This window comes from Rhinatrema bivittatum, chromosome 4 (genome assembly GCF_901001135.1).
Source record: "Rhinatrema bivittatum chromosome 4, aRhiBiv1.1, whole genome shotgun sequence".
NCBI lineage: Eukaryota > Metazoa > Chordata > Amphibia > Gymnophiona > Rhinatrematidae > Rhinatrema > Rhinatrema bivittatum.
In genome coordinates, this window is record NC_042618.1 from 376,938,764 (window position 1) to 376,951,253 (window position 12,490).

General features: G+C 41.5%; 1 protein-coding gene across 3 annotated transcripts in view; it reads left to right on the forward strand.

Annotated features, from left to right (window-relative positions):
• Positions 1 to 12,490, forward strand: part of CACNA2D3 (calcium voltage-gated channel auxiliary subunit alpha2delta 3) — a 1,571,161-nt gene that overhangs the window by 1,156,977 nt on the left and 401,694 nt on the right. For all 3 annotated transcript variants that reach the window (XM_029600901.1, XM_029600903.1, XM_029600904.1), the window contains one exon: positions 11,347 to 11,418. In XM_029600901.1, the coding sequence (XP_029456761.1) occupies positions 11,347 to 11,418 (72 nt within the window). The remainder of the gene's footprint in view (positions 1 to 11,346; positions 11,419 to 12,490) is intronic.

Consider the following 12,490-nt stretch of genomic DNA (forward strand, 5'->3'; position numbering starts at 1 on the left):
CCTGCTATGCTCACAAATGCAAAGTTCTGAAAAAGGAATGAGGTGTGGGCATGGTCATTCATGGATTTCACCTTAAAATATGCACGCAAATACTTACATGCACAGGCATACTCTGGTATCCCTTGCCATGTAACTTTACTTCTGCTATTAAGGGTCAGGACTAAAGGGGAGAAGAGAAGCTGTTAAATTAGGGTGGTTTGGAAGTCCCTTTTCTTACCTGGGCGAACTGGGAATGAACTGGGAAAACTGGTAATGGCGTCGGCGTGTGTGTCTTTTTAAATCCCCACAATTACATGGTAGAAGCGGCATTTGCACATATAGGTGCGCGTCCACTTATAATTGCATGCACATGTGCGCATGTTCAGGCTATTTTATAACATGCACGCATATATGCACATATGTCATAAAATGGACGCATCTCTGGGGCAGGTCGATGTGAATGTGAGCACATGTGGGCCATGTACCTATTTAAAAGTTACCCTCCCAGAGTTTAATTCTAATTTCCAGACCTTAAGAATTTACCATGTGATGGACATGGCTGTGAAGAAGGAGCTTACCAATCACAATTATATTTTTATCTTTTCTGGAGAAAGAGAGAGAAACAAAAGGAGAAAATTAATTTGGTTTTGGTGACTTTCAGTGAAAACTGACTTAATTTTTATTCTGTAATAATACTGATGATTTCTTATAAATTCCAGATTTACAAATGGCATTTTTCATCAAGCATAAAATCATCCATAAGAAGCTGTGAAATAGATAAAAAAAAAAAAATTCAGTGAAAATAAAATCTGAAGCCTTGAGTAAAATGTATATAAAATTTTGAAAAAAAAAACTTGCAAAAATTCATACCAAAATGAACCATTCTGAAGTCTTACAACATGAACTGAAAAAAAAAACCTATACTGCTCAATTTTAGCATCTGTGCCACAAACATCTGCACATCTGGAGGATATTTTTATATAAGCATTCAATTTGATGCAAAACAAAATTCTCTGCACCTTTTAATGGATTTTTTTTCTCAATCCTTAAATCTGCTCCTTATTTATATTCCAACAAATGCTCTGATAGTGGGCTTGAAATGATAGCAGGATGTTTCGCATATTATTACTAATATATTACTAGCAGCTGATTAGAATTAAAAAGCATCTGGAAAAAATTCTAATGACATTGAGCTAGTTGAGTGCCAGAAACAATCAGAGGTATTGTAAGTTTAACAAGTATTCTTTCCTTGTGGCCCACAGCTTGGGTTAGAATTTTATGGTTGACCATCTTTTTTGCACTTTAAGTTTCAATAGTGCACTGTGTCTATGACCATAAAAAGAAAATGTATGCATACTTTGCAGTCTACTGCAGTCTACTGATAACAGGAAATATTACACTACAGTTTTCAAGTAGAGAACAAAAGAGCAGGCTGTCAAATAATCTTTAACACTCTATTTAACTTTTTTGTTTTCCATGTGATGGCTTAATTAATTGCCACATTGATTACCTTTAAAGTTTTCCTTGATTTCAATTACCGGCAAGTTGTTTGCACCTTTTAATAATCAACAGTAATTAGAAATGTTAAGTGTCTTTATAAAAACTAAAACATCAGAATATTAATTAAAATGGTTTAATGAAGACTGGCTCAGTGGCTGTGCTGTGAATTTCCATTTAGAGAGGTCTGGGCTCAAGTCCCAGATAGAGCCATCTATACCCTGGGCCGACTGCAGAGACCATGTTCACTGCTCCTTTGGGGAGAGGGAGTCAGGATCATCATTAAGCAAGGCACATGGTGGCCACAGTTAGAGCCCATGGCACAGGATTCCAGAAGGAGTCCTCAGTCACGGCTCTCAGACTCAGAACTGGGAATAGAAGGACAAGACTAACAGGGTGGGGCTATTAAAAAAGGGGAAAAATATCTGGGAAGTTGTGAATGAAGAATCATGGCAAAAAGATCTCATCCCTGATTCTGATTAAGCTAGAAGAAAAAGAAGAAAAGGGCCAAAAAAAAAAAAGTCAGTTTCTCTATTGAGATAGAAGGAAAACCTGTACAAACATCAATTATAAATGAAAACCTGGCTGAAATGCCTCGAAAATGCTGACTGGTCCATTCCAGCCAAAACAATCACTATATTCCAGAAAGAGTCAGTGGCAAGAAAATGCAAAGTACCAAGAATCTTGTCCAAACCTGGAATGGCATTTAGATTGTAAGACAGTAACTTTTAAACAGCTGTGTGGGCACAAATGTATGCAAGCATGCCAGCTTGCGCCAAAGGACGTGGCCATTTTACAACATACACACGTATATGCGCCCATGGTATAAAATAGGCTGTATGCGCATACATGTGTGCACAATTTTACATGGACACGTGCATGTATGCGCAAATGCTGCCTCTACCGTGTAAGTGGGAGGAATTTTATAAGGGATGCACACTGACGCAATAACCAGTTCCCCTAGTTTGTTCGCAGTTTGCACAGGTAATGGATAGGACTTCCTACCCCCCAGTTAAATAGCCTCCCTTTTATCCTGTTAGCACCAATCCTTAAAACCCCGCTGACCAGCCTATTTTGTTTTTATTTTATTAATTGCACGACATCCATAGCAGTAGTAAAGTTACACGGAAGGGAACCTCGGTGCATGCTTGTGCGCATAAATACTTAGGGGCCGATTTTAAATATTATACGCGCGGGGTACATTTGTGCGCGCTACCTGGCACGTACAAATGTACACCTGATTTTATAACATGAGCGCGCTGCCGCGCACATGTTATAAAATCCGGGGTCTGCGTGTGCAAGGGGGTGCACACATGTGCACCTTGCACACGCCGAGCCCAAGGGGAGCCCCGATGGCTTTCCCCATTCCCTCCAAGGCCACTCCGAAATCGGAGAGGCCTTGGAGGGAACGTTTTTTTCGGGACCCACCATCCTTCTCCTCCCTTCCCCTATCTAACCCACCCGCCAGCCCTAACTAAATCCCCCCCTACCTTGCACGCGCCAGCTGTGCCGCTGTGCCAGAGGACTCGGGAATGCCCCCGGCCCGATCCCACCCTCGGACCACTGCCATGTTCCCGGAACGCCCCCGGATCGCTGCCACACCCCGGCCCCACCCCAGACCGCACATTTTTGAAAGCCCCGGGACATATGCGCGTCCCGGGGCTTGCGCGCGCTGCCGAGCCTATGTAAAATAGGCTTAGCGCGCGCAGGCGTAGGTTTTCGGGGGTTACGCGAGTATCCCTTTGAAAATCTACCCCACAATGCATACATTTCATATGAAAGTCCTGGAAGGTCCATGTCCTGTTCATGCCTGACCCAGACCAGACCGAAACCCTACCCCTTTTTCAACTTCTTATTTGTGTGCATACCAGGAAATGCGCGCATTTGCGGGTGCCTTTTAAAATCCGCGCAACATGCGCCAGTCCGACTTCTGCGCATATCTCCTGGCTTTGCCATGTGCTGGGCTTTTAAAATTCACCCCTTAAGTTCTCTGGGGCTAGGGACATACCTACAGTACCTGAATATAATCTTCCTTGAGGAGTTTTAAAGGTGGAATATAAATCACGTAAATGAGTAAGCAAATAAAATGTATTTATTTTATTTACTTATTTAAGGTTTTTTATATACTGACATTCGTTGGCACATCATGTCGGTTTACAAGGACCTGTATTAACAAATAAAGAGAAATACATGAAACTGGTGCAGTATTAACAAATAGAGTTTAGGAATTTCAAGATAAAGAATAATATAGGATATTAACAATATGAGAGGAGACAGAGCTGCGAGGTTACAAAAACAAAAGAAGCATCAAGATTGTGCTGAGGTGCTCATGGGGAGCACGGGGGGGGGGGATTAGATGGAGAGACAAGGGAAGAGGGGAGCTAAATGAGAGTGTAAGCTTAAAGGGGGAGACCTATTGAAGGGTAGATAAATAAGGGGGAGCAGACGGCGAGGAGTAGGAGAGGAAAAAGGGGGGGGGGTGTAACTGGAGATATTAGGGATTAGACAAATGCTTGTTTAAAGAGCCAGGTTTTGAGTTTTTTCTTGAATTTCTGAGTGCACTGTTCTTGCTGAAGATCGGGTGGCATGGAATTCCAGGTTGATGGACCTGCAATGGATAGTACACGTTCTTTTGTGGTGTTAAGGTGGGAAAGCTTAGGAGAAGGTATGCATAGAGTACCTTCATAGGAGGATCTGGTTGGTCTGTTGGTGGTGTGGAATTGTATTTGTTATATAAATGTCCACGATCGGTTAGCGGGTCAATATCATCTCTGTGAAAGAATTGTCATAGAGCTCAGCCTATATGTCCAGATCACATCTGTCTTCAGTAACCCCCTCAGTGCTGTCCTCAGATGAAATATTCGCTGCCTGCGTGCCCTTCTGTGAATGTTTTGAGCTAGTACTGCCTGCGACTCACGGACCCTCCTTTCTTCTTTCTATCTCCTCCCTCTCTCTTCTTTGTTCTTCCACATCTGCATCTAATCCTTCGGCTCACACTCAAAATGTACCATAAAAAAAAAAAGAACATAATTCATATTTCCAAAAAGAAGCACCTATATACACCACTATAGGGGTACATAATAGACTAAAATGGCCACCAGAAATGTGACTTCACTTGGACTCCTTCCCTGACTCAGGTGTTAAATTTTTCATGTTAAAAAACATTTTCTAAAATGTCTTCCCAATAGCAAGGCTCCCTGCATTGCCCTGTAGTAACTAATGCCTTTGTTTACATGAAATGTTCAGACAGCCATGCTAATCTCATACCATGGATTTTTAGCATGGGTTTTCCTGGTACTAAAGCTTTAGCACCAGAATACCCATTCTAAAACCTGATTAAAACCCCACAGTAGGCTCAGCATGGCTTATTCCATTAACTCCAAAGTTAATTCCATTTTATTGCTGAATTTTAAAGCGAAAATACCATGGAAATTGTAAGAGAAGAAACTTCATCACAGAACTAATAAGGCATATTCTATTCTGTTTACACAAATGCTAAGCTGCATTTTGTTTCAAAGCACCTTTCCCTTTGCTTTCTGAAGAATTGAATTGTTGCTTATCTGAAAATAATGATTTCACCATGTTGGAATTTTTTCCAGTTGCATTCTACCTTATGGTTAAGCAGGGCAATGATGGCCACTAGGGATGTGCATTTGTTAAAAACAAATACATACAGTGCAATCAATGAGGCCATTTTCAAGTTTTTTTTTCTGAAGGGACCAAATGGAAAATGGACTCCTACAAATATCTCCAATAATTTTCGAGTATTTTCATATTTGTTGTCAACTGTTTGAAAAAAAGGGCCTCCTACCCTGAAAAATTTAACCTGGGGCCTGGGCCTACCCGACTTGGGCCTTCCTGGTCCTCTCCCACCTGCTCATAAAGATATGCCAGGGCTGGAAATATTCTTCCATAGCCCCCGCTTACCCGTTTCCTGCGGCTGCCCATAAAATAATGCTTAGGGCCAGAGCTAAGCCCATTCGCTCTGGCCCTGGAAAATATATCTTTAAAAATGGCACCAGCTATATTGAGCATGGTACCAAAGTGACATCACTGCAGTGTCTGAAGTGCACTAGTGCAGTTTTTAAAGATACATTCACTGGGGTCAAAGCAAGTAGGCCTCTCGCCGGTCCTTAACGTTCTTTTATGGGCAGCCATTGGAAGGAGATAAAAGGGGGCCAGGAAGCCTGCATATATTTATGAGTTGGTGGGAGGGGCCAAGGAGGCCCCAGCTGGGCCTTGGCTCTGGACTCCATTTGCTTTCAGCAGAGTGAATGGAGATCGGAGAGGTACAGGTAGGATTGGTTGAGCTCAGAGACACCAAATCAGGCAGGCTGGGCCATGAGTTAAATTTCACAGAGTAGTTAGAGGGTTACAGAAGATGCAATTTGACTGGGGGTTTTTTGGTGGTGGTGTTTTTTTTTTTTGGAGGCTTTAATATTTGGGGGTTGTTTTTTTTTGATTCAGGAAATGAACCAAACTGAAAAAAACCCCATTAAACAAACCAAAATGAAAAAAATGAGCCAAACCAAAAATTTTTATGCTGCACACTCCTAATGTCCACATAGCTGATTAGTGCACTCCATAGAAGTTATTGATTGAGACTGCCAAATAGCAAAAGAAACTCATTGAGCTCCAGTTCTGTATTATTTTAGTATTTGGATTTGAAAATCCCTCAAGTAGCTGAAAGAAACTATCTTCTCTGATAGCAACCCTGGTTGCATCACCCTTGTAAATGTATAAAAGGAAGATATGATCTTATGCTCTTTCCTCCAGACTCCATCACATGAATGGTGGTCCAACTCCATTCCTTTGCTATGAAAGGAAATCTCTGTAAATAGTGATTTTTTTTTTTTAAAGAAAGACATTATAGTGCTAGATCTTCCAAGACCACACAGGCCCCTTCTTGAAATCACTATTGAAAGGAAATAAAACATATTTAGCAGCTAGGAAGGCTAGACAACATTTTTCATACAGTAATGACAAGAAAAATCATTATCCATTATATGTGAAGATTCACCTCTAAACTAAAAACACTTCAAAGTTGACACCTCTCACTTGGTGGCCATCTGTGTTTGTACAGTATTCAAGAGTTTGTGTTCGCTGAAAGAAACAATCATACCTTTTCATGTGTTTTTCAACATATCTTCATTGTGTTTGTGGTTTTATGTTTTTGTGCATAATTATGTAAGGAGAATAATATTCATTAAGCAGTTAGCATGCTGCCAGTTAATATGATGCACTGTTAGCAGTGGGACAAGTGTTGTGCTCAAGGGATATACATCATTAACCGGGCAATCCAGACACCCGTGGGCTCTTTATCTGCCCCCATCCCAGTCTCTCTGGGCTCCCCCATTAAACACAAGGAAAATGTGACACACAATTTGGATGCAATGTCCTCAGCCTTTTATTAGAATCCCTAACAAGGGAGTCTAATTAAGCGCCGAGTCCGTTCAATAAATGTTTACAAAATCGCAGCCGGGAAGGTGCCGGTACTCTAATATCTGCCCAAGTGGAAAAGTGGGGTCTCGCGCCAAGCGAACCAAGGAACAGACGTCATGAGCGCCAAGAACCGGATGGGATCATGGCTTGGAACACCACAAAGCAAGCCCGCTGCTGTATCCCATTCACTGGAGGGGATTCCAGTATGGCCACCACAAAGCATGCCTTGCTGGAGCCCCTCCCCATGTAACAGCATTGATCTGTCAAGGCCCCGAGCGTGGGTCCGACATTGATCATCCATGGCAAATGGGTGAGGGTCCCTAGGCCTCTCCCGTACATATCAGCACCTCCCAGCTTCCTTTTAATGCTTCTGCATTTACATAGGCAGTACTGGACTTGGTTGCTGCCATGACAGATTAACAGATAATTGTATTGTAAACCCACTATGTAACAAAATTCTCTAACTACACAAGGGTGGGAACGGGTGGGGAAACATCTCCACTCAGGAGGAAAGAGGCTGGCTCGAGGGTGCCAGCGGGATTTAAATCGTCTGCCGGCCGCCTCCCCCCGACAACAGCGATTAGTTCTCCCCCTCAGCCAATCAAGCGGCCCGACATCGGGGCGCGCTTTGATGACGTCATCTCCCTCACGGCGTCGGCGACACGAGGCTGGCACCATTCTTGCCAGCATGCAGGGGGGAAGGGAGGTCGGACCTCTCCCCTCCCGCCAGTTCAGGTACGTCGCAGGGTGCAGTTGGGGCAGCCATCAGCATGGGTGCATCGGGTGCCCTGGTTATTTGTGATGCCCGCACATCTGTACTGGGGAGGCCGCCCATTTCTTTTCTATCACCAAATGGCAGCTTAGAAAACAGCTAATGTCAAAGGGCTTTAGCTGTTGTCCTGGACAGTTCTATTTTGTACAACTTTATTTTTCAGTTTCCTGTATAGCCCTATGCATGGTGAGTATTGTAACAGGCAGACTTACTTGTTGATTTTTCATGTAAAAAATGCACATTTACAATGACTGGTCATGAAGAACAGTAAAATCACTGAAAAATTAAATATATTTTAAATACAAGTATGCTTTTCTTGTGACCAGACCAAAATGAAATACTTTGAGGGAAAATACATTACTGTAGTGAATCATGAAACAAGTAGCTCTTAGGATAGAGACAAATAGTACATACCAAGAAGTGCCAATGTGCAGTGATGAACAATTAATTTAAAATAGTACACACTACAATGTATCAGTATGTATTAATCGATAATTCATTTCAGGCAAAATCCAAAAGCAAGTTGAATGTTACTATGTTAGGTAAAACAAGAAAAATATTACATAGTTTAAAAAATAGGAAGCTCTGTTTTTAAAAGTGAGCACAGCAAATGCTTGTGAAACTGGCTCAGCTGTATATTTATATCTGTGTTTGCCCACATATTGGTTAATCAATGAGTAATAATCAGTGAGTAATAACAGTGACATTCCATACTTACCAAAAAAATAAATACGCTTTTGACTTGAATATGAATGACCAGTTTTCAAAGGACTTAGGGGGTCATTTTCTATGCGGATCACACGTGAAAAGTCCCTTTTCGCATGCGATAGCTAAATCGGGGCGGAAGGGGAGGAGTCGGGGCGGCACCATGGTGGACGCCGTGAAGACACCGCTGACAGCAGAAAGGTAAGGATCTTTTTCGCCACCAGTTTTTTGCCCAATAGCACCACCTTTTACGATGGCGCTATTGGGTGCGAAAGCCGTCAGTGATAGCACCTCAGTGGTGTGATCGCTGTTGGCTTTCGCAGGCCCCCCCCCCCCCCCGCTTCACCACCCCGCCCCCTATTACCGCTGGATTTTCTAAGGTCTGCGACCTTAGAAAATCCAGGCCTTAGGCTCCTAACTTTTGGAGATAGGCTCCTAAATTGACCTTTTTGAAAATTTACTGTGCCTAAATTTAGAGTCCTAGATTCATTAAGTCCTAAATTTAGGAGCATAAAAAGTGGAAGGGTAAGGGGGCAGAGTTGGGGCAGGGAGAAGAAGTTAGGAGTTTAGCAATGATTTTCAGAAGCAGACATCTAATTTTGAGCTTAAATCTGGGCAAACAAATAGCAGTCCTAAAGTGAGAAACCTAAACTTTAGGCTTCTATATATATATATGTGAATTTTCAGCTGAAAAATTACAGGTGAATTTTAAAAGCCCTATGTACACCAAAGCCATGAGATACATAGCAATATAGAAATGATAGCTGAAAAGGACCAAATGGTCCATCCAGTATGCCCAGAAAGCTTATGGTAGCATCTGCTGAGCGTGTAGGTTATCCCCATGCTTATCAGTTTCCCAGACCACAAAAGTCAGAACCCTTGTTGGTTGCTGTTTGAATCCAATTCCCAGTTACCTTTTGCCATTGAAGCAGAGAGCAATGTTGGGTTTGCATCAAAGTATCTGGCTTATAGGTTAAGGGTAGTAACTGCCGCACCAGCAAATTACCCCCATGTTTATTTGTTTCCCAAGACCATAAAAGTCGGGGGCCTTTTTGGTTGCTGTTCAAATCCAGTTTTGCTTTTCCCCCTGCTGTTGAAGCAGAGAGCCATGAATGAGTTGCATCAGCCACTATGAAGGCAAACTGGTTAAGGGTAGTAATCGATGCGCCAGCAAGTTATCCCCATTCATTCTTTTCTTCATTTCCATCCTCTAGCCTTTAGGGATCCACAGTATTTATTCCATACCCTTTTGAATTGTTTCAATCTTTTTGTCTTCACCACCTCCTCTTTAAGGGCATTCCAGGCATGTCTTGGGCTGGCGACCGCTGTGCGAATTTTAAAAAGCACCCAAATTCACACATATATCCTGGTATGAGCACAAATCAAAAAGTTAGAAAAGGGGGGAGTGGGTGTGGTCAGAGTAGAACCATAAAAGGTGTAGTTATTCGGCGCGGAACTGACAGCGATAAATGTGCTTACCTTTCGCTGTTAGTGCAGTCTTTGTGGCGTCAACCCTGGTGCTGCTCCGAATCCTCCTCCTCCGGGGCTGACTCCACCCCCATCTTGGTATTGCATGCGATAAGGGACTTTTCGCATGCGAAATGTCCCTTATTGCGTGCGATCCGCTTGGTAAATGACCCCCTTAGGCACCTAACTTAGGAGCCTATAATTTAGGAACTCAACGTTTTATGAATATAACCTTCAAAGTGTTTAGTTCTGCCATTGCTTGGGCACTTAATTTGCTTTCGTTTGAAAATACAGTCCATTATGATTTTGTTGTTTGCCAATACAGACCTTAGGTAGCTCTGACTTTAAGCACTGATTCACAAACAAGGTAATTTTGAAAAAAATAGTTATAGTGGCAATCTGCATTTGGATGATCCAAATGTGAAAAACATGATGAATGAATCAATTTTAGTTTTACTTAGTTGCAACTGAACTGAAACATCGATTGATCAAAAAATGTCAAAAAATGTTTGGATCATTCATTTTGAAAAATAGTGTGCACTATTTGCAAACAGCATGTGCTATTTCCCTAAATTAATGATCTAACACATGTGAAAAAAAAAAATCCTCTCCCCGACACAGCCCAAATGCAACCAATATTTTTTCCTTGCTCACCCCTTGGTCTGTAGTTAATGGCTAAGGGCTATTGCCCTCACAAGCAGTCATTATCTGCATATAATTAATTTATATAAATTATAAAAATATATTTATCAAATTTTGAAAATGTCAATGCATCACCACCCTCACACTCACATGTTAGATCTGTAATGTATAGAAAAGGTCATGATTTTTAGATGATGATAGAGCCAGATCTATGATGTATCAAAATATTGTATTATTTATTTATTTATGTATTTGATATAGTACGTTTCCAATGTAGATGTGAACTTTATAACTGTATTTCACTCAAATACCAAAATAACTGTTAAGTCTACATGAAAACATGGACCTGATTTACTAAGGCTTTTTTCCCCCATTCTATATTGATGGGAATAAAGCTTAGTAAATTGGGTCCGTGAAAGGCAGAAGACTAAAAGCAGCAACCCCAATGGACTGCTAACCTTTGCTGATTATTGTTAAGCGGGAAAACCCTGAGGATGCTCAGCGTTCAAGTCACAGTGCCCGTGATTAAGGCATTAAGACCAAAGTACCATTTGAATAAATGGATGCAAAATTCAGGTACAGGAGCAACACAATTAATTGTAAGCCCATGTACGTGTTTTATCCCTTCATAGTTGTTTTATTACTTCTGTTATAGATTTCATCATATTTTGAGCACACGGTTACCAATTGTTTAAAAAAAACCACCCATGTTTTAAAAGTATTTCCCATTGGCAGACTTCATTCATATAAAAGGGTCAGTCTCCATAAAATCCAAACAATTTACAGTGCCTTTAAAGACATGAAATTTCTTATGAGTAATGCGATTTTCTTTTCATATTTAGCTTGCTGATAATCAGGGATTGGTTTTGATGACCACTGTTGCCATGCCTGTATTTAGTAAGCAAAATGAGACTGTAAGTACTCACCCTCTTTCTTTCTCCATATTACTAACATGATATTTCTGGCATGCAACTTTGCTTTCTGAGGGTAATTTTCAAACAGCCCCACATAGGTTGAGTCTGTGGGTGGTATTTATTACCCACAGACTTTAGCCAGAATTCTCACAGCGCATCGATCCACGTTGAAAGCTCACGGGGATGTTCGGAACCCCCCGTGGCATGCATGCATGCATGCCTAAAGTTATACCTGCTCCAGAGCTGATGTAACATTGTGTATGTGGGATTTTCATGCCTACTTTTCAAAATCAAAAGTAGGCGTGCAAATCCTGATCCTGTATGTAACAGTAGGCACAAAAACTGTTCTGCGCACTTTCACACACACATACCCACTGGGGCTAAATCAAGGAACTACTTGCATGTATAAAACTGGGTTTAATACGCATAAGTGGCTTTGAAAATTACCCCCTATATGAATTGATGCCCTATTACCAGGAAATACTGTTAGACCCCCCTCTTTATGTAGCAGTTTGAATCATTTCAACCTTTAGTTTTAAATCAATTTTCAAGGGATTTAAGTGCCCAACTTTGCTGCCCATTACGGTTGAGGATCGTAGTTTCACTTGGGCTTCTAAATTTAGGGCCCTATAATGTGGGGTGGCTCCTTAGGCAGAATTAGGGTGAGGACAAAAGTTAGTTGCTTAGCGCTGATATCAGCACCAGGCACCTAACTTTGAGCCCAGCTTTCAAAGTTATCCACGGTACAGCATTTTTTCACACTAAAGCGAACATGCAGAGATGAATGCTGGAATTTTATAAATTGTGCTGTGAGAGCTGCACAGTTTATAAAATACTGCACATCTCGGCTCCAAAACATTTGCGTATATTTCAGTGTGCACTTTAATTTCCAATGCAAGGAAATGTAAACTTTCTCTACCCATTTTATAAATATACACATGGCTATTTTACGTGTGAAATATTTGGGACACCATGGGGTGACTTTTAAAAGGCGGGCATGTGCCAAAACTGGGAGATACGTGAGCATGTCCAGCCAGCGGGTGCTGAGCAGATTTTAAAAGCTGCCTATATA